This window comes from Myodes glareolus, chromosome 18 (genome assembly GCF_982192425.1).
Source record: "Myodes glareolus chromosome 18, mMyoGla1.1, whole genome shotgun sequence".
Classification (NCBI taxonomy): Eukaryota; Metazoa; Chordata; class Mammalia; order Rodentia; family Cricetidae; genus Myodes; species Myodes glareolus.
In genome coordinates, this window is record NC_142043.1 from 49,219,808 (window position 1) to 49,236,540 (window position 16,733).

The window sequence follows — 16,733 nt, forward strand, 5'->3', positions numbered from 1 at the left end:
AAAAATCATAAAACATATTCAAAAGGACAGAATACTGTGCACCTTCAAAAGGACAAAATACTGTGCACCTCCATCTGTACCTATACAGACCTCCAGGAAGAAATATAATGTAGTTTAGCATGGCGGTAAAGCTTTTGACTATCTTTATTATAACCTCATAATTAGCTTACGGATATTTTAAGGACCAATTATGTCTTCACATGGAAATAATGAACACAGGAACTTGGATCATCCCCTGTTATCCTATGTAAACCCCAGTCACGAAGCTGAAAGGCTAGGATGGTTTATTGGATCAAAAGGAATAAGGCTAGGATTGAGTTGCTAAATTCACGCCCTGGCCCAAAACCAAACTCTAAGATTGAAATCAGCACAGATTTGCTGTGCAAATATTTCGGTGGTCAGCCCGGCGAGCGGTGGTCAGCGAGAGCGAGTTCCGCGAGGCGGGGCAGGGAGGTGGGTGGGAGGAGGGCGTGGCAGGCAGAGGGATAAAGAACTGGTTGCAGGTGCCCACTTCGCCTCTTCCTTGGTTACCGAACCAACACGCTCGTGTTTGTGAAAGCAGATCCCCGGGGTGCGTGGCCACACCGGTGCAAATCCTTTCCTGATTGCCAAGGAATGCGGTGACTCAGAGAATCGTTCAGCAGCCAGTGACAAGCACGGGGCATTGCTGGCATTTGCTAAGCTAACAGCAAGGACATCAAGAGAGCCCTCTGTGTACAGCAAAGGGCACCCTGTGGGTGCTGAGTAGAAACTGAACCCAATGAAGAAAAGTAATCATGTGAGTTTGATGAAGGCAGCGCGACTAAGACATTAGTTCTACACTTTTATTAAAATTCTAACAAGGTCTGATGTCGCTGGCCTTTAATCCCCGCCCTCCAGAGACAGAGGCAGGTGGATCTCTGCGGCTGTGAAGTCAGCCTAGTCTATACAGAGAGGCCCAGGCCAGTCAGGACCCCGCCCAAAAAACAAACAAAAAACCCTAACGAGTCTGATTTCTTTTCGGCTTAATAATCCTGTTCCTGATACTTTTTTTTTTTTTCTAAATCACTTGGGCTTTACTAATTTTTTGAGTATTGTTTTTCATTTTTATTCTGTAGATGTTTCACTACGGTATAAGTTGTTGTTGGGGTGTGTGTGTGTGTGTGTGTGTGTGTGTGTGTGTGTGTGTGTGTGTGTTTTGTTTCATGCAGCCTAAACTGGCCTCGAACATACTCTATAGCCAAGGATGCTCTTGAATTCATGATTCTCCTGAGTGTTGAGATTACAGGCTTGCATCACCATGTCTAGGTTTTGTTTTTTGTTTTTGTTTATTTGTTTGGTTTGATTTGGGGTTTGATTTTTTTTTTCCAGACATGGTTTCTCTGTGTAGCCTAGGTTGTCCTGGAACTGGCTTTGTAATCTAGACTGGGCTTGAATGCAGAGTTCTGCCAGCCTCTGCCTCCTGATTGCTGGGATTAAAGTCATGTGATGACGCCACCGCCCAGTCAAAGAAAATTTTTTTTAATATGGTTTTGAGGGCTGAATCCAGGGTTTCATGCATAGTACATTCCAAGCCTGAAACTTTTCTTTTTAATGTGTTTCTGGTGGGTGGATGGGGATGGGGGTCCAGGAAGAGGCCAGAACTGGAGTTTTGGAGCTGGAGCTGGAGTTACAGGTGGTTGAGAGCTACCACAAGTGGATGTTGGGAACTGAACGCCCATCCCAGCAATTGCTCTTAACTGAGAAGCCATCTCTCTTACTCCCCGAGATTTTTTTGTCGGTCTAGAGGACACCTGTTAGAGCCATTAGAGGCAAGAACTCTGCCGCTGAGCCACATCCCAGCCCTATGAGACTTTCCTGAAGACCTCGTAGATAGCCCCACACTGCTGATGGTCAAATGGCAGGCCATCTTCCCTACCTTTGGAACCGGGATCCCGACAATTTTGCAGGTGAAGGTGACCGGAGAGCCTTCCGTCACCCGGAAGTGCTTGAGTCTTTTGTCGAAGACGGGTGCGATACACTTGCCCGTGGGGATTTCACCATGCTGGATCTCGTCATCGGATTCGTCCACGGGCGTGCGCTCCAAGCGGAACTCTATCTCATTCATCAGCCTCTGCTCAAAGCTCGAAATTTTATACTCCTGCCAATCAGAAGGGGACGCTGAAATCTCTATGTAAAAAACTTTATTATTATTAGTATGTAGTGGACCATGCATGTGTGCCAGGACAGCATGCCAATGTCCCAGACAGCTTCCTGGAGTTCGTTCTTAAGTTAGAGTTTCATTCATATGTGTATGTATGTGTGTGTGTGTGTGTGTGTGTGTGTGTGTGTGTGTGTATATACATACACATATATATATATTTCTTTTACTTTATGTGTCTGGATGTTTTGCTGACACATATGTCTGTGCAACATGTACATGTCTAAGGGTGCTTGACATTGAACTCAGGTCTTCTGAAAAGATATATAGTATTCTTAACTATGGAGCCTTTCTCTGGCCCCTTAGTTGAAGTTTCTACTGCTGTGATGAAGACTATGGCCAAAAGCAACTCTGAGAGGACAGGGTTTATTTCATCTTACAGCTTCCTTCTTCCAGGGAAGCTGGGGCAGGAACTCAAGGCAGGAACCTGAAGGCAGGAACTGAAGCAGAGGCCATGGAGTAACGCTACTTACTGGCTTGTTCCTCCTGGTTGCCCAGTTTACTTTTTTTTTTCTAAAGTATGTTACAGTTTTTATTTTATTTTATTTTATTTTATTTTATTTTATTGAGCTCTACATTTTCCTCTACTCCTCTTTCTTTCCCTTCCCCTTCAACCCTCTCCCATAGTACCCATGTTCCCAGTTTACTCAGGAGATCGTGTCTTTTTCTACTTCCCATGTAGATTAGATTCATGTATGTCTCTTAGGGTCCTCATTGTTGTCTAGGTTCTCTGGGACTGTGATTTGTAGGCTGGTTTTCTTTGCTTTATGTTTAAAAACCACTTATGGGTGAATACATGTGATAATTGTCTTTCTGGGTCTGGGTTACCTCACAAAACTCAAGTCCAAATGGATCAAAGACCTCAACATAAAGCCACACCGAACCTCACAGAAGAGAAAGCGGGAAGTACACTTGACAAAGGAGACCACTTCCTAAATATAACCCCAGTAGCGCAGACACTGAGAGAAACAATTAATAAATGGGGCCTCCTGAAACTGAAAAGCTTCTGTGAAGCAAAGGACACGGTCAGGAAGACAAAATGGTGGCCTACAGAATGGGAAAAGATCTTCACCAGTCCCACATCAGACACAGGTCTGAGCTCCAAAATATACAAAGAACTCAAGAAATTGGTCATCAAAAGAACAAACAACCCATTAAAAAATGGAGTACAGACCTAAACAGAGAACTCTCAATAGAGGCATCTAAAATGGCTGAAAGACACTTAAGGAAATGCTCAACATCCTTAGTCATCAGAGAAATGCAAATCAAAACAACTCTGAGATTCCATCTTACACCTGTAAGAATGGCCAAGATCAAAAATACTGACGATAACTTATGCTAGAGAGGCTGTGGGGAAAAGGGAACACTTCTGCATTGCTGGTGGGAATGCAAACTGGTACAGCCCCAGTTTGCTTTCTCATACAGACCAGGACCACTGCCCAGGGGTGGCACCACCCACAGTGGGCTAGGCCCTCTCACATCCATCACTAATCAAGACAATACCAAGCAGACTTGCCTGCAGCCCAATCTGATGGTGGCAGCTGGGCAGTGGTGGCACACACGACACACACACCTTAAATTCCAGCACTCAGGAGGCAGAGGCAGGAGGATCTCTGTGAGTTTGAGGCCAGCCTGGTCTACAGAGAGAGTTCCAGGACAGCCAGGGCTACACAGAGAAACAAAAACAAAAGAACAACAACAACAGAAAAATAGATTACGTCCTTCCAGAAATGTCTGGGTTTGTGTCAAGTTGAGGAGAGCCATCCAGCACCCCTCTACCTCTACCCTGTTAAGGGTCCTAGGGAGGAACCTGTCTGGTAAGCTTTTGAAAAATAAGTGCATAAAAATATATCCGGTAGTGAAAGTGTGAAATCCAACTTCAGAAAGACTGCTCAAACGGTAGAGAATGTCACCAACACACACAGTTTGGGGCTGGTTCCCTTTGGTGTGTGGTTAGTCTTTCTGCAAGCTTTTTACAGTAAAGTATATAAAATACAAAGATTTACCTGACCAGTGTACCAACCATGTAATACAATGCATGAATTGAAGATTAACACTAAAATAAGATTTAATGTGATTAGTTTATCTGCAAGCCTTTTATAGTGAAGTTTATAAAATTAAAAATATAAAAAACCAGATACACCTGATCAATGCACCAAGCATGTGGTGCGGTGTATGAACTGATGGGCACTAAAATAAGAATATAAAGGCCAAGTTGCTTCCGTGACAGATTAAACATTTGGCAGGTTGAGCTTCAGGAACAAGGACACAGTGGCAGAGAATGCCGCCACATAGCCTGTTACTAAATCCCTGAGCTCGTGGGCAGTTTGGGCAGCACTTTGCTTGCTCTCAAGGTCGACTATCTCTGCCACACAGAGATCCAAGTGTAAAGTTCCAAGCAATGTCAGAGTTCCTGATGAACCATGGAAAATGCAAGCAGTGTGTTTACGTTACACCCACACTGTCACCCCTGAAAACGGCCCTGCAGATCAACCACCAGTGGATGTCCATTTCCGGCTTCCCAGACTGGGTTTAGGCCATTTCTCACTTTCTTCTGCCTTACTCGCTTTCAGAATAAAAATGGAAAGTTTCTTTATTAGCTGCTATCTGTGATCTCTGTAAGCAAAGGAAAGACCACACACACACACACACACACACACACACACACACACACCTGAACACAGTTTAAGAGTGGAGTTGTGTGAAGAGAATTCTGAATGCCTGTGGAAAGAACTTGAAGAAAATGAGTCTTGAGACATTGGTTTCTTCAAAACCACGGAATTGTTCCTGGGATGTGTTTTTGTGCCCCTCCCAGGTGTATCAGATAGGAGCGAGTTTGTTTTAGATTACTATTACAGCTGGCTATTGTTATTTGTTTATATGTCTCTGAAAAAATATGGCTTTGCCATGTGCAGTTTGTCCTTGTGATTGGACACTTTACTCACGTGATTCTTTTTAACCCTCAGAGTATAGTCTGATGCCCTGCAGGACAGTGGTGGTGCATGCCTTTAATTCCAGCACTTGGGAGGGAGGCAGGTGATCTCTTTGAGACAGAGGCCAGCATGGTCTACAGAGTGAGTTTCAGAACAGCCAGAGCTACATAGAGAAAGCCTGTCTCAAAAAACCACACACATACACACACACAAATGTCTGATGCTCTGAATAAAAGTTGACTATTGCATGAGACTTTAGCCTGCTTCATTTTTAGGCTCCATCCTCCCAAGTTTATTACCAGCTAGAGTGATAAACACACACAGCACAGACAGACAAACAGACAGACAGACATGCCCTTCTGTGTAATATGGGCAGTATAGAACAGAAATCAATAAAAAATGACCTGTCCTTTCTAGATTTCTGGTATCACAAAATTACAGCTGCTATGCACACACACACAAATGAAAATCTAAAAATACAATGTTCAGGAAAGCTGCTACTAGAAACTATAACTTCTTGTTTTAAGTGTAACCCCCTGAAGGGAGATGTGGTACCTTGGCTGAGAATGCCCCCATAGGCTCATAGATTTAAATGCTTGGCCTCAGTTAATGGAACTATTTGGGAAGGATTAGGAGGTGTGGCCTTGTTGGAGAAAGTGTGGCACTAGGGGTGGGCTTTGGGGTTTCAAATGCTCAAGCCAGGCCCAGTATGTCTCTCTCTCCCTGCTGCCTGTGGGTCAGGATGTAAAGCTCTCAGCTACTGTTCCAACACCATGCTTGTCTGCTTCCCAACCTGATCGCATGGTTAACCCTGCATTCTACCACTGAGCCACAGCCTCAGCCCTTATTGTATCTTTTTTAGTTCGTAATATATTAATATACCTGTATAGAGATACTGTCTGTGAAACTCAGGCATATACTGAGAGTCTTGGAACTCGTCCCCCATGGGTAACAGGGGACCACCCAATAGTCTATCTCAGGCAAACACCAGTAAACAGGTAAACCTGATAGGAGTGGTTCAGAGCCGCCTTCTCCATCAACAATTCCCCAGCTGGCTCAGCGTGTGCTCTGCCGTCGAAGCTATGATCATCCTCTTAGGGACAACCAACCTCGGCACCCAAAGACTGCACCCAACAGTGACATCCTTAAAACAGATTTCACCCAACCATTTGCGTTCAACACTCTTACCTGCTGGTGTGACCTGAGATCACCGAAATTCACTTTCTTCCCCAAGTCTAGAATCACTGAGTTCTTAGTCTCCAGGATGTAATCGTCACTCATTGCCGGAGAAGCCTTTGTGGTTTTCTTCATCAGACCCTGGGGCGGTCTGTAAAAGAAATCCCCACCCTTATGAAATGACTAGTCAGTGTAGAGGTTGGAGTGGGTAAAATGACCACCTGACCTCAGCACTGTAGGTAGAGGCATTTTATTTTATTATTTTGAGACAAGATTTTATGTAGCCCAGGCTGGCCTTGAATTAGCTATGTGGTCAAGGATGATCTTGAACTTCTGATCCTCCCATCTTTGACTCTCAGCATTAGAATTGCAGGTGTGTAAACCACACACAGTTTATCAGATGCTGGGCACCGAACCTAGGGCTTCATTCGAGCTAGGCAAGTGCTTTACCAAACAAAACAAACTACCTTTTTTTTTTTTTTCTGGTTTTTCAAGACAGAGTTTCTCTGTAGCTTTGAGGCCTGTCCTGGAACTCGCTATGTAGACCAGGCTGGCCTCTAACTCACCGAGATCCACCTGCCTCTGCCTCCTGAGTGCTGGGATTAAAGGTGCGTGCCACCACCACATGGCTGAACTTCCTATTTTTAATTACCAAGCATTGTGGCACACACTTTTAATCCTGGCACTTCAGGGGCAGGTGAATCTTTGAGTTCCAGGCTAGCCTGGTCTACATAGTGAGTTCCAGGATAGCCAGGGTTACACAGAGAAACCCTGTCTCAAAATGAAAAAAAAAAAAAGAAAAAAAATCATGCCCCTTGCCCTGAGGCATTCAATATCCATTTTGTATCTATTTGATAAGATTATATCAGAATCCATTGGCTAAGAGTCCTGGCTCAGGCCAAGCTATTCTGGGCATGTGTCCCTCTTAACTGGCGTCTCCAAACCTTCAAGACACTTACACGGATGGTGCGCTTTTAGGCAGCCCCATGGCGTTGGTGGGTGGAATGGATGGGAGAGAAGGCAGGACAGAGCTGAGGAAAGCCACTGGGTTCTGAATCCGACCGGTAGGAGAGACGGGAGTTGGGGACACACAGTGAGGCTGAAACTGGTTTCCACTGGGGGTGGGATAAGCTAGCGGTGGTGGTGGTGGCGGTGCTGCCGGTTCTGCTGGGCCTGGTGGAGGAGGGGGCTCATTTTGGATGGAGAGCCCTGCTGGAGATCTGCCTTGCGTAGAGGGGTGAGACAGTAAAAGGCTTTCTTTACTGACCGTCCTCTGGATTGTCTGAGGAGTGTTACTCAGGGTGAAGACTGGGGAGCTGGATGGGGACACAGCTGCCGTGGAAGTGCTTGCAATGGGGAAGAAATGTTTCGGCCGGGCCAAGTTGAACGTCTGTGGTGCAGGACTCTTCACCTGCTTGCTGGAAATGGTCACTGCCGGGGCAGCCAGGGGAGCCGGGGGAGCCGGGGGAGCGGGGGGAGCGGGGGGAGCCGAGTTCAAGGCGCTAAAGTTGAAAGTGGACTCCTTGGGTGATGAAGGAGACGCATTTTGCAGTTGCTGCTGTTCCAGTAACACTTGGTGATGAAGCTGCTGTAACTGGGTGGAGTCACTGCACGAAAAACAGGGGAGAGAGAGAGAGAGAGAGAGAGAGAGAGAGAGAGAGAGAGAGAGAGAGAGAGAGAGAGAGAGAGAGAGCTGTTACCATCAGTCTCACCCTTCAGAAAGCCTACAGTCTGTCCTGGGGCGGTGTGGCTCGGTTGGGCGAATGCTTTCCGAGCATGCGCAGAACTCTAGGTTCAATCCCCAGGCATCCAGCACTCAAGAGGGTAGAGACACAGAGGTGAGAAGTCCAGGGCCATCCTCATCTACACAGTGAGTTTGTGATCAGCCTGAGCTACAGATGGCTATTTTTAGTTTGGGGGAGGGGAGGCACAAAGGAAGTAGGCGAGGGACAAAGAAATAGAAAGAGACAGAGAGAGCCTAAGTGGGAAGACACCACCTAATCGTTGCTAGTGAGCTGTGGCTTTTACCATTCCCTCTTCCGGAGGGAACCACAAACATTCTAGTCTTTGCTCCATGATACTGTAGCTGTACAATGTTTAAAATTGAAAAGTAAAAGAAATAGAGACAGTGTTACTCTTGCTAATATGTTTAAAGTTATGATGGTGTTGGCTCCTTCTCTGTTTAGACAGAAGGCATTTAGCTGTGCACAGGTGTGAGTCACTGTAAGCGCTGAATTCTCCAGAAGAACGTCTCCCTCTCCACCTGTGCAGGAATAACCCAGGGCTTGGTGTATGCTAAGCAAGTGCTCTGCCACCATCAGCCCTACCACACCACCATCAGCCCTACCACATCACCATCAGCCCTACCACACCACCATCCTCCACCATCAGACCTTCCCCAAAGTCAACCTTACAGAAGGAACCAAGTGTGCCCGAATGTTTCCCATCCTCTCCAGGCAAGACGTTGGTTTTTTGGTATTTTTGTCTGTTTTTTATTCTTTTGAGTCAGGTTTCTCTGTATAGCCCTGATGTCCTGGAACTCACTCTGTAGACCAGGCTGGCCTTGAACTCACAGAGATTTGTCAGGCAAGGTTTGTAGGTAAGATGATCCTATGTTCCTATTCATTCAAAGCAGTCTTGCTCCAAACCTTTTTAGCATTGTAATTATTATAGAGGTTAACTTTTACTCTTGAAAGTGTTCTCCTGCGACACTGTGTTTGGTGGGGGCATGCCTAAATCCTAGCACTTGAGTGTTTGATGAAGGAGGGTCAGGGGTTCAAGGTCAGCCTCAGCTACCTGTCCTTTCCTGCCAGGCCAGGCCACATGACATTATTTTAAAAACAACCACTACCATCAACAAAAGAAATGTCCTGATAAATTTTAGGCTTCTCTTGCTTATAAACATCACCTTTGACTTTTCTTGTTCTTAAAAAGAGAAAGGGGCTGGAGAGACGTTTCAGTGCATGAGAGAACCTGCTGTGCAGGTTTGAAAACATGGGTTCAAATCCTTAGCACCCATGTGAAAAAGATGGTGTGGCCGCACATAGCTATAATCCTGGCCCTGGGGAAGGAGGGCGGCAGGACCAGTGGGGCTTTCTGGCTGCCAGTCAAGTTCCAAGCTGAGTGAGCAACTGTGTTTCAAGGGAATAAGCAGAGAGAGACTGCAGGTAGCAATGTCTTCCTCTGGGCATAGGAATCCACACACAACACACGGACATACACCACACACAAACACACACACACTCACACATGACATATATCATCACGTGCAAGCACAACATGAGAAAGAACTCTGGAGACATGGGTGGTCTTGCAGCAGACCCAGGTTCAGATCCCAGCACCCACATAGTGGCTCACACTTGCCTGTAATTCCAGTTCTGGGGGATCCGACGCCCTCTTCTGGCCTCCAACAGCACCTGCACACATATGCTGCACATAATCACTCGCACGCACGCACACATTTTGAAAAAGAAGTCAATAGTCACCATGTTGAACCACAAGTTTCTTTAAAATCTTACACCTTAGCTGGACGGTGGTGGCACACACCTTTAATCCCAGCACTCTTAGGCAGAGGCAGGCGGAACTCTGTGAGTTCGAGGCCAGCCTGGTCTACAGAATGAGTTCCAGGACAGTCAGAGCTACACAGAGAAACCCTGTCTCAAAAAAAAAAACACCCCAAAAACCAAAAAACTTACATCTTTTTGGAGTGTTGGGGGTCAAACTCAGGGTTTCACAAATGTTAAGCATGTACTCTACCACTAAACTGTACCCTCAAACCTTTGACTAGTCTTACTTTCTTTTAAAACAGAATCTTTAGTCGGATGATGGTGGCACATGTCTTTAATCCCAGCACTTGGGAGGCCCAGGCAGGCAGATCTCCAAGATCTGTAGGCCAACCTGGTCTACAGAGCAAGTATCAAGAAATCTTCACAGAGAAACCCTGTTTTGAAAAACAAACAAAAAAGTAACTATACATTTTCATTTCTCTTTTGTTTGTTTTTGTTCTTTTGAGGACAGACTCTTCCTTTATAGCCCTGGCTGGCCTGGAACTCATTATGTAGACCAAGCTAACCTCAAACATGTGGAGATGCACCCCTCTGTCCCCCAAGCACTGGGATTAAAGACAAGTGCCACTATGCTTGGATTTTTTTCATTTGTATATCATTGAAAGTTTACACAATTAGGAAGCCAGAAATGGGGCTGGAAAGATGGCTCAGTGGTTAAAGGCTGCCAGGTCTGATGATCTGTATTTGGTACCCGGGATCCATGTGTCTGGAGAAGAAACCAGACTCCCGGAAGCTCTCCCCTGATCTCCACAGGCATGCCATGGCACATATGTGCTCACGCTTATAGACACAAGTCCACATATATAAACAATAAATAACTGTATTAAAATTAAGGAGAAATATCTCTGCTGCATTTTCCTCAGTGAAGAATATAAAATAAACAGCTTCTACTGATGTTCGCTTTCTCGTGATAGGAAAATGCACAATCTTAACTTTTTAATTTTTTGAGACAGGGTCTCCTATGTGCTCCCAGCTAAGATGGAGCCCTCAGTTCCCCCTGCCTCAGTCCCCTGAGTGCTGAGATTACAAGTGTGCTGGCATCATAGCCTGTGGATTTTGAATTTTTGAGATTAAAGTATTAGACAGTCAAAATACAAGCCTGGGTATCAAGTTTGAAGGTGGTTTTAACAACAGTTTTGGATAGCGTGTGCCAGTGCCAACTCTCCCTGTTCTGAAGGACAGTTAGGATGAACCCAGTTCCAAGGACCTGCTCGGTGGCCTTCTCTTGGTGACCTAAAGTCACGTGAGAGAAGTTGGCAGACGCTAACTATTCAGACTCTCTCGCCCCATCAGTTGTTAAATGTTTTCCCAGCTGATCAGGATGACTGATTCTGAGCAGGCACACACTGCTGTACCTGTTCTGCTGGAGGCTGGTCATTTCCGTCACCCGGAGACTGCAGAACAAACCTGGCTGACTGAGGCACTGATGCTCAGAGAGAGCTAATTCAACTAGGAAGGAGTCTAAACATGGTGATTTTTAAATATGGGTCAGCTGTTCTTCAATGTTAGCCAGCCTCAGAACCTGGTTAAAACACAGACTTCCAAGTTACGAAGGGTTTCTGATTCCACGGGTCAGGGAGCAATGCTGGGTGACTCCCCTATGCATACCATCGTGTGGAAAACGAACTTGTCTGCGGATAGAAAATGCTTACTTAACATTCAGAAATCCTAGGTTCAATTCCCAGCACCCCCTCAAAAAAGCTGGGTGTCATTGGGCACACCTGTGATCCCAGCCAGAAGGAAGAATCAAATGGTCATCTTGGGCTACACAGAAAAAGCCTTCAAAGCCAGCCTTGGCTACATGAGACCCTGTCTCAAAATAATATCAACAAAAAGACACATTTGTCCCCAAAGCATGGGTTTTCTGCTTTCTAACTTTTGTCTGACAGTTGACTTTTTTGTTTTTGTTTTTATCCTGGACATGGAAGGGTGAAGAGGAGGAGGAGCAGCAACTCAGGTTATGTCTCTAATTCTGGATCAGTGGCTTCCAAACAGGCTGTGCACTAAAGGAATCTGTGGAGCCTCTGATTCAATCAAGTCAGGGGCACGGATAGGTTTTCAGAAGCACTGCTTCGGACCACTTGGTATTCCAGCTGCAAACTCCAAAGGAAGAATTATCTTGACTCTAAGTAGACAGTGCTGAAAAATGACAGCCTTCATTGCTGCCGCAGTTTCAAGACCAACATTGCCGGACAACTGTGGCGCACGCCTTTAATCCCAGCACTCAAGCGGCAGAGGCAGGCGCTCTCTGTGAGTTCAAGGCCAGCCTGGTCTACAGCGTGAGTTCCATGGGAGTAGGCGGAGTCAAGGAGATGCCATGTAGCTGCCGAAGGAGAAAGATACCACATGCCAGAACCTTACCAGTAGGCTACAGCCTCGTGACAACACACAGGTTAATAGAAATGGGTTAATTTAAGATGTAAGAGCTAGCTAGAAATATGCCTGAGCCATTGGCCCAACAGTGTTGTAATTCATATAGTCTCCATGTGATTATTCAAGTCTGGGCTGCCGGGAACGAATCAACAGTCAGTCTCCTTTGACACACGGAAGGCACACGGGCACTCACAGTTTTTCTATTTTTACTTACAGTTTGGGTTTGGCCAGGACCGGAGGGGGCTCTTTGACAGGTGAGGAAGGCTCTGGGGTCCTGGCTTCCTGTCCGTTGAACCTCTCAGGGAAGGAGTCGGGCCTAGTGTGGCTGGCGTTGGCCGCTCCACTGCCAGAGGGGGCGTCGCTGTCTTTGTCATCCTCGGGCAGATTGAAGTGCACCCGTAGCCCGATCCTGGAGCTGGAGCGGGGTTCGTTATGGTTCACCAGGACGCCTTCAAGCTTGGGCTTTGGGGGCTGTTCCTCAGAACGAGGCTCTGGGTTGGGTGGGGAGGGCTGTTGCTCAGCCACAGCCAGGGTGGTACTTGAGTTGGTGGAGTGAAGAGCCCCGTTATCACTGCCGTCTTCATTTCCTGAAAGGACAATTAGATTGACTTGAGCTGGAGGCCACCAACAGGACTGAGCTGGAAGTGTCACCTTGAGCTAGGGCATACGTACGAGTAGGAACATATCAGTCCATGGAAACGCACATCAGGAAGATGCTTCCCAAGAGCTTTCAAGAATGGTGAAGATGTTCAGGAAACTGAATTGAATATCCGAGTACACGGCTGGACATGTAGTGCTGCGGACTACAGGTTTGGTTTATTCGAGGATGTGGGCTTGATTCCCTGAGTCCCTGCCTCTAGAATCTAAGCATTCTGTGTTTTATTTTGCTTTGTTTTGTTTCAAGACAGGGCTTCTTTGTGTAACAGCCCTGCCTGTCCTGGAGCTCATTCTACAGACCAGGCTGGCCTCGAACTCACAGAGATTTCTTTGCCTCTTCCTCCCGAGTGCTGGGATTAAAGGTCTGTGCCACCACATCTGGCTCATTCTGTGTTTTACATATCTGTGTGTGTGTGTGTGTGTGTGTGTGTGTGTGTGCGCGCATGTGTGTTTTACACATGTGGTGGCCACAGGATGACTTCAGGTATTCATGGCCGTGGAGTTCTAGCGATCTCTTTCTCCCAGGGCAGTGATTACAAGCATAGGCTGCCATTCCCGACTTTTGCACGTAGATTCAGGGCACTGAACTCAGACACTCGAGCTCGTGAAGCAAGCACTTCACCTACTGAATTATCTTCCAGCCCCTAGAAGTACTCTTAAGAATCTGAGAGGTTTATATAAGGCCACAGAGCTGCTTTCTCGGGAGCTATGAAGAAATATCAGGGCCACTGAGGAGGCTGTGGCTGCAAGGGTAGTACGAACTTGAAAACTGAACATTGTTCATAAATGTTTCTTGGAGATAGGGTCTCACGTATCCTAGGCTGCCCTTGAACTCACTCTGTTGCCAATAAACCTTGAGCTCCCGATCCTGATCCTCCTGCCTTCACGTTCCCAGTGCTGGGATTACAGGTATATACCTTATGGTCTGGTTTATGCAGTGCTGGAGAAAGAACCCAGGGCTTTGTGCTTGCTAAGCAAGCACTCCACCAGCTGAACTATAATCTCCAGTCACAAGAATGTTTTTCTTCATATTGTTATTCTTTTATTTTTGTGCATGTGTGTATACAGTCATGCAGGCATGCCAAAGCGGGAGAGGGGAGGCCAAAGGACAATTTGCTGGAATCAGTGTTCCTCTGGCACTGTGTAGGTCTCAGGGACTGAATTCAATCAGTCAGGCTTGGTGGGAGGGACCTTTACCTGCTGAGCCCAGAGATACTTTATTTTAGGTGTGAGTGCTTTGCCTGTACGTTTGTGCATGCCCCACACATATGCAATGCCCGTGGAGGCCAGAAGAGGGTGCTGGAGAGCCTGGTTCTGGAGTTAACAGATGTCTGTGAGGCTGCCCCGTGAATGTTGGATGTTGGACCTCGGTCCTCGGGAAGACTAGCCGGTGCTCTTCTTAACTGCTGAGTCATTTCTCCAAGCTCCAATTTAAATTTTTGTTTTCAGTCAGTCTTGCACTTTATTGCCTTTCCACATAAGGCTTTGACCACACACTTACACAGCAGGTAATCTAAATCTTTATGATCCATACATGAATCAGAAAGAAAGATACTCTGAACTGAGCATTGGTGGCACACACCCTTAGTCTCACTACTCAGGAGGCAGAGGCAGGCGGATCTCTGTGAGTTTGGGGCCAGGCTGGTCTACAGAGGACAGCCAACGCTACACAGAGAAACCCTGTCTCAAAAAACAAAAGCAAAAAACAGACTTTGAAGTTGCCACTCCCAATCTAACCGCTAGGGGGCGCTCACCTCTCACGTCCAACTGGGCGATGCTGGACACGGTGCCGTATTTGTTGCTTGCGGTGCAGGTGAAGCATCCGGAATCTTCCGAAAACACCTCAGCAATGACTAAAGTGCAGATCTCCTCTGTGTGCCAGTAAGACAGAAAAGTTAACGACCTAGTCGCGGAGACGGAGCTGTGAGACTAAATGATATCAAATGGCGGTTCTATAAACGTTGACATAAGGGGCTGACTTCATTGGTTCTTTGTAAACAGCTGCACCGGCTAACTATTGGAGCAAACTGACCGGTTAGGAGGCTGAAAGAGTCCAGATACATAAACCAATGGCTCATGTTGACTGGCTGGGTACTGACAAGAGGGTTTGGAGATAATGCGTTGCATATAACACAGGGGAACCCTCTAACGACTGAGCTACTCCTGATTCCTTATTCTCTTCAGCATTTGCCAACGAGGACGAACCAAGACCAGTGGTTACCCATAATACACACTCTGTTTCCATGTCATCAATGCAGATGACAAAAATTAACTAACAATTAACTAATAAGAAGTCACAAAAACACATGGGGAGGTCGAAGGGAAAGGAAGTGTGTGTGTCACAGAAAAATTAATGAAACAGTTTTCCGAACCCCAGCATCTTGTTAGTTTCATGGGGAAAATTCACAGTGAGATCAGTTAAAACAAAGACCACAGTTTAAAATTGGGCAAAAGGGCTGGGGTGGGGGAGCGCATCTCGGTGAGGTCCTGGATTTGATCCCCAGCAGAGGCTGCTTTGTTTAAGCAGTAGCAATTTGCTGATAGGGAGAGGAGATGGAAGAGCCATCTCCCTTTGGAATGCCATGGTCACACCCATGGATCAGCCTGATACATAGCATTGAGTCTTGAGAGTGACGATACAGGTAATTCTCAGATATGACTAGATCCTAAAATTAATATAGTTAGATGTTTTTGAAAGATAAAGATGAACAGGGTCATTAAAACAAAATTACCAAAACAGCTGTGCTAGGGGAAGCTTGGCATCTCAGGACTTCATGCTGACTGATTTAAGTCAACTAGAACCCTCCAAGGCAGCGGTTCTCAACCTCTGGGTTGCAACCCCATTGGGGGTCAAATGACCCTTTCACAAGGGTCACCTCCGACTATCAGAAAACACGGATATTTATGTTATGATTCAGAACAGTAGCAAAATTACAGTTATAAAGTAGCAATGAAAATAATTTTATGATTGGGGGTCACCACCACACGAGGAACTGTATTAAAGGGTCGCAGCATCAGGAAGGTTGAGAGCCACTGCTCTAGAAGAAACTTCCCAGGAGGCCACGGCAGGCAATGCTGGTTAGTCCTTAGGTTTTTACTATATGCCCTATGCTCTAGCGTAGGTATGCAATACAGATGTTCTGTGCTTCCTTCTGGAATGTCTTTGCTGTTAGAAGAGAATTGCAATGGAATTGCCAACCAGCTCCTCACCCAGAGCTACAAAGACAGCCTGAGGGCTCCGGTCTATAACGACTCACAGGCAAATGCTTCACGGCTCTGGCTTCCGTTTCAGCGCTCTCCCAAAACAGTTCAAGAAGCAGCACCGGCGTTATATTTAATCTCAGCACGTTCCTGAATCTGATCCATAAATTATTTCTTTTTTTTTTTTTTGGCTGGTTCTGGGGTTCAAACCCATGGCTTTGAGTAAGCTAGGTGAGTGTCCTCAATAATCAATATTCCCAGCCTCTCGTCTACTAAGTTTGAGAGACACAAAAGCTGAGGAATTGGACATCAAAGAAATTCCAAGCCCCCTTTCAAGGAGGGTATGAAATGAGTGTGTGGGGGGTGGTCACAGGGAAAACAGCCCCGGGAACACAGAAAATTAACTATACTAGTATCAGATATTAAATTGATATGCAAATTTGAGCATAACCCTTCTTCCCCCCTTCTACAATAACAGCTAGAGTTCATTTGGATCTTTCTAGAACTTTTTATTTTCACCTTTTCTTGACTGCTTTCACACTTTTAGAATGATTACGTTTCCACATCTGTGTATCTCAAACCACTCATCACACGTTAGTAAGTTAGCGCTGAGACGAACTTTACCTGGCTCTGCCATGGACCGAGGTT

The 16,733-nt window shown here is 46.1% G+C and overlaps 1 protein-coding gene across 1 annotated transcript in view; it reads right to left on the minus strand.

Moving 5' to 3' along the window:
* The window catches only part of Mypn (myopalladin), an 82,086-nt gene that overhangs the window by 11,977 nt on the left and 53,376 nt on the right, over window positions 1-16,733 (minus strand). Inside the window, exons 8-13 of the mRNA XM_087898185.1 lie at window positions 16,710-16,733; window positions 14,639-14,755; window positions 12,442-12,814; window positions 7,248-7,895; window positions 6,301-6,439; window positions 1,898-2,119 (exon numbers count right to left, since the gene is read on the minus strand). Of these exons, the coding sequence (XP_087754311.1) occupies window positions 1,898-2,119; window positions 6,301-6,439; window positions 7,248-7,895; window positions 12,442-12,814; window positions 14,639-14,755; window positions 16,710-16,733 (1,523 nt within the window). The remainder of the gene's footprint in view (window positions 1-1,897; window positions 2,120-6,300; window positions 6,440-7,247; window positions 7,896-12,441; window positions 12,815-14,638; window positions 14,756-16,709) is intronic.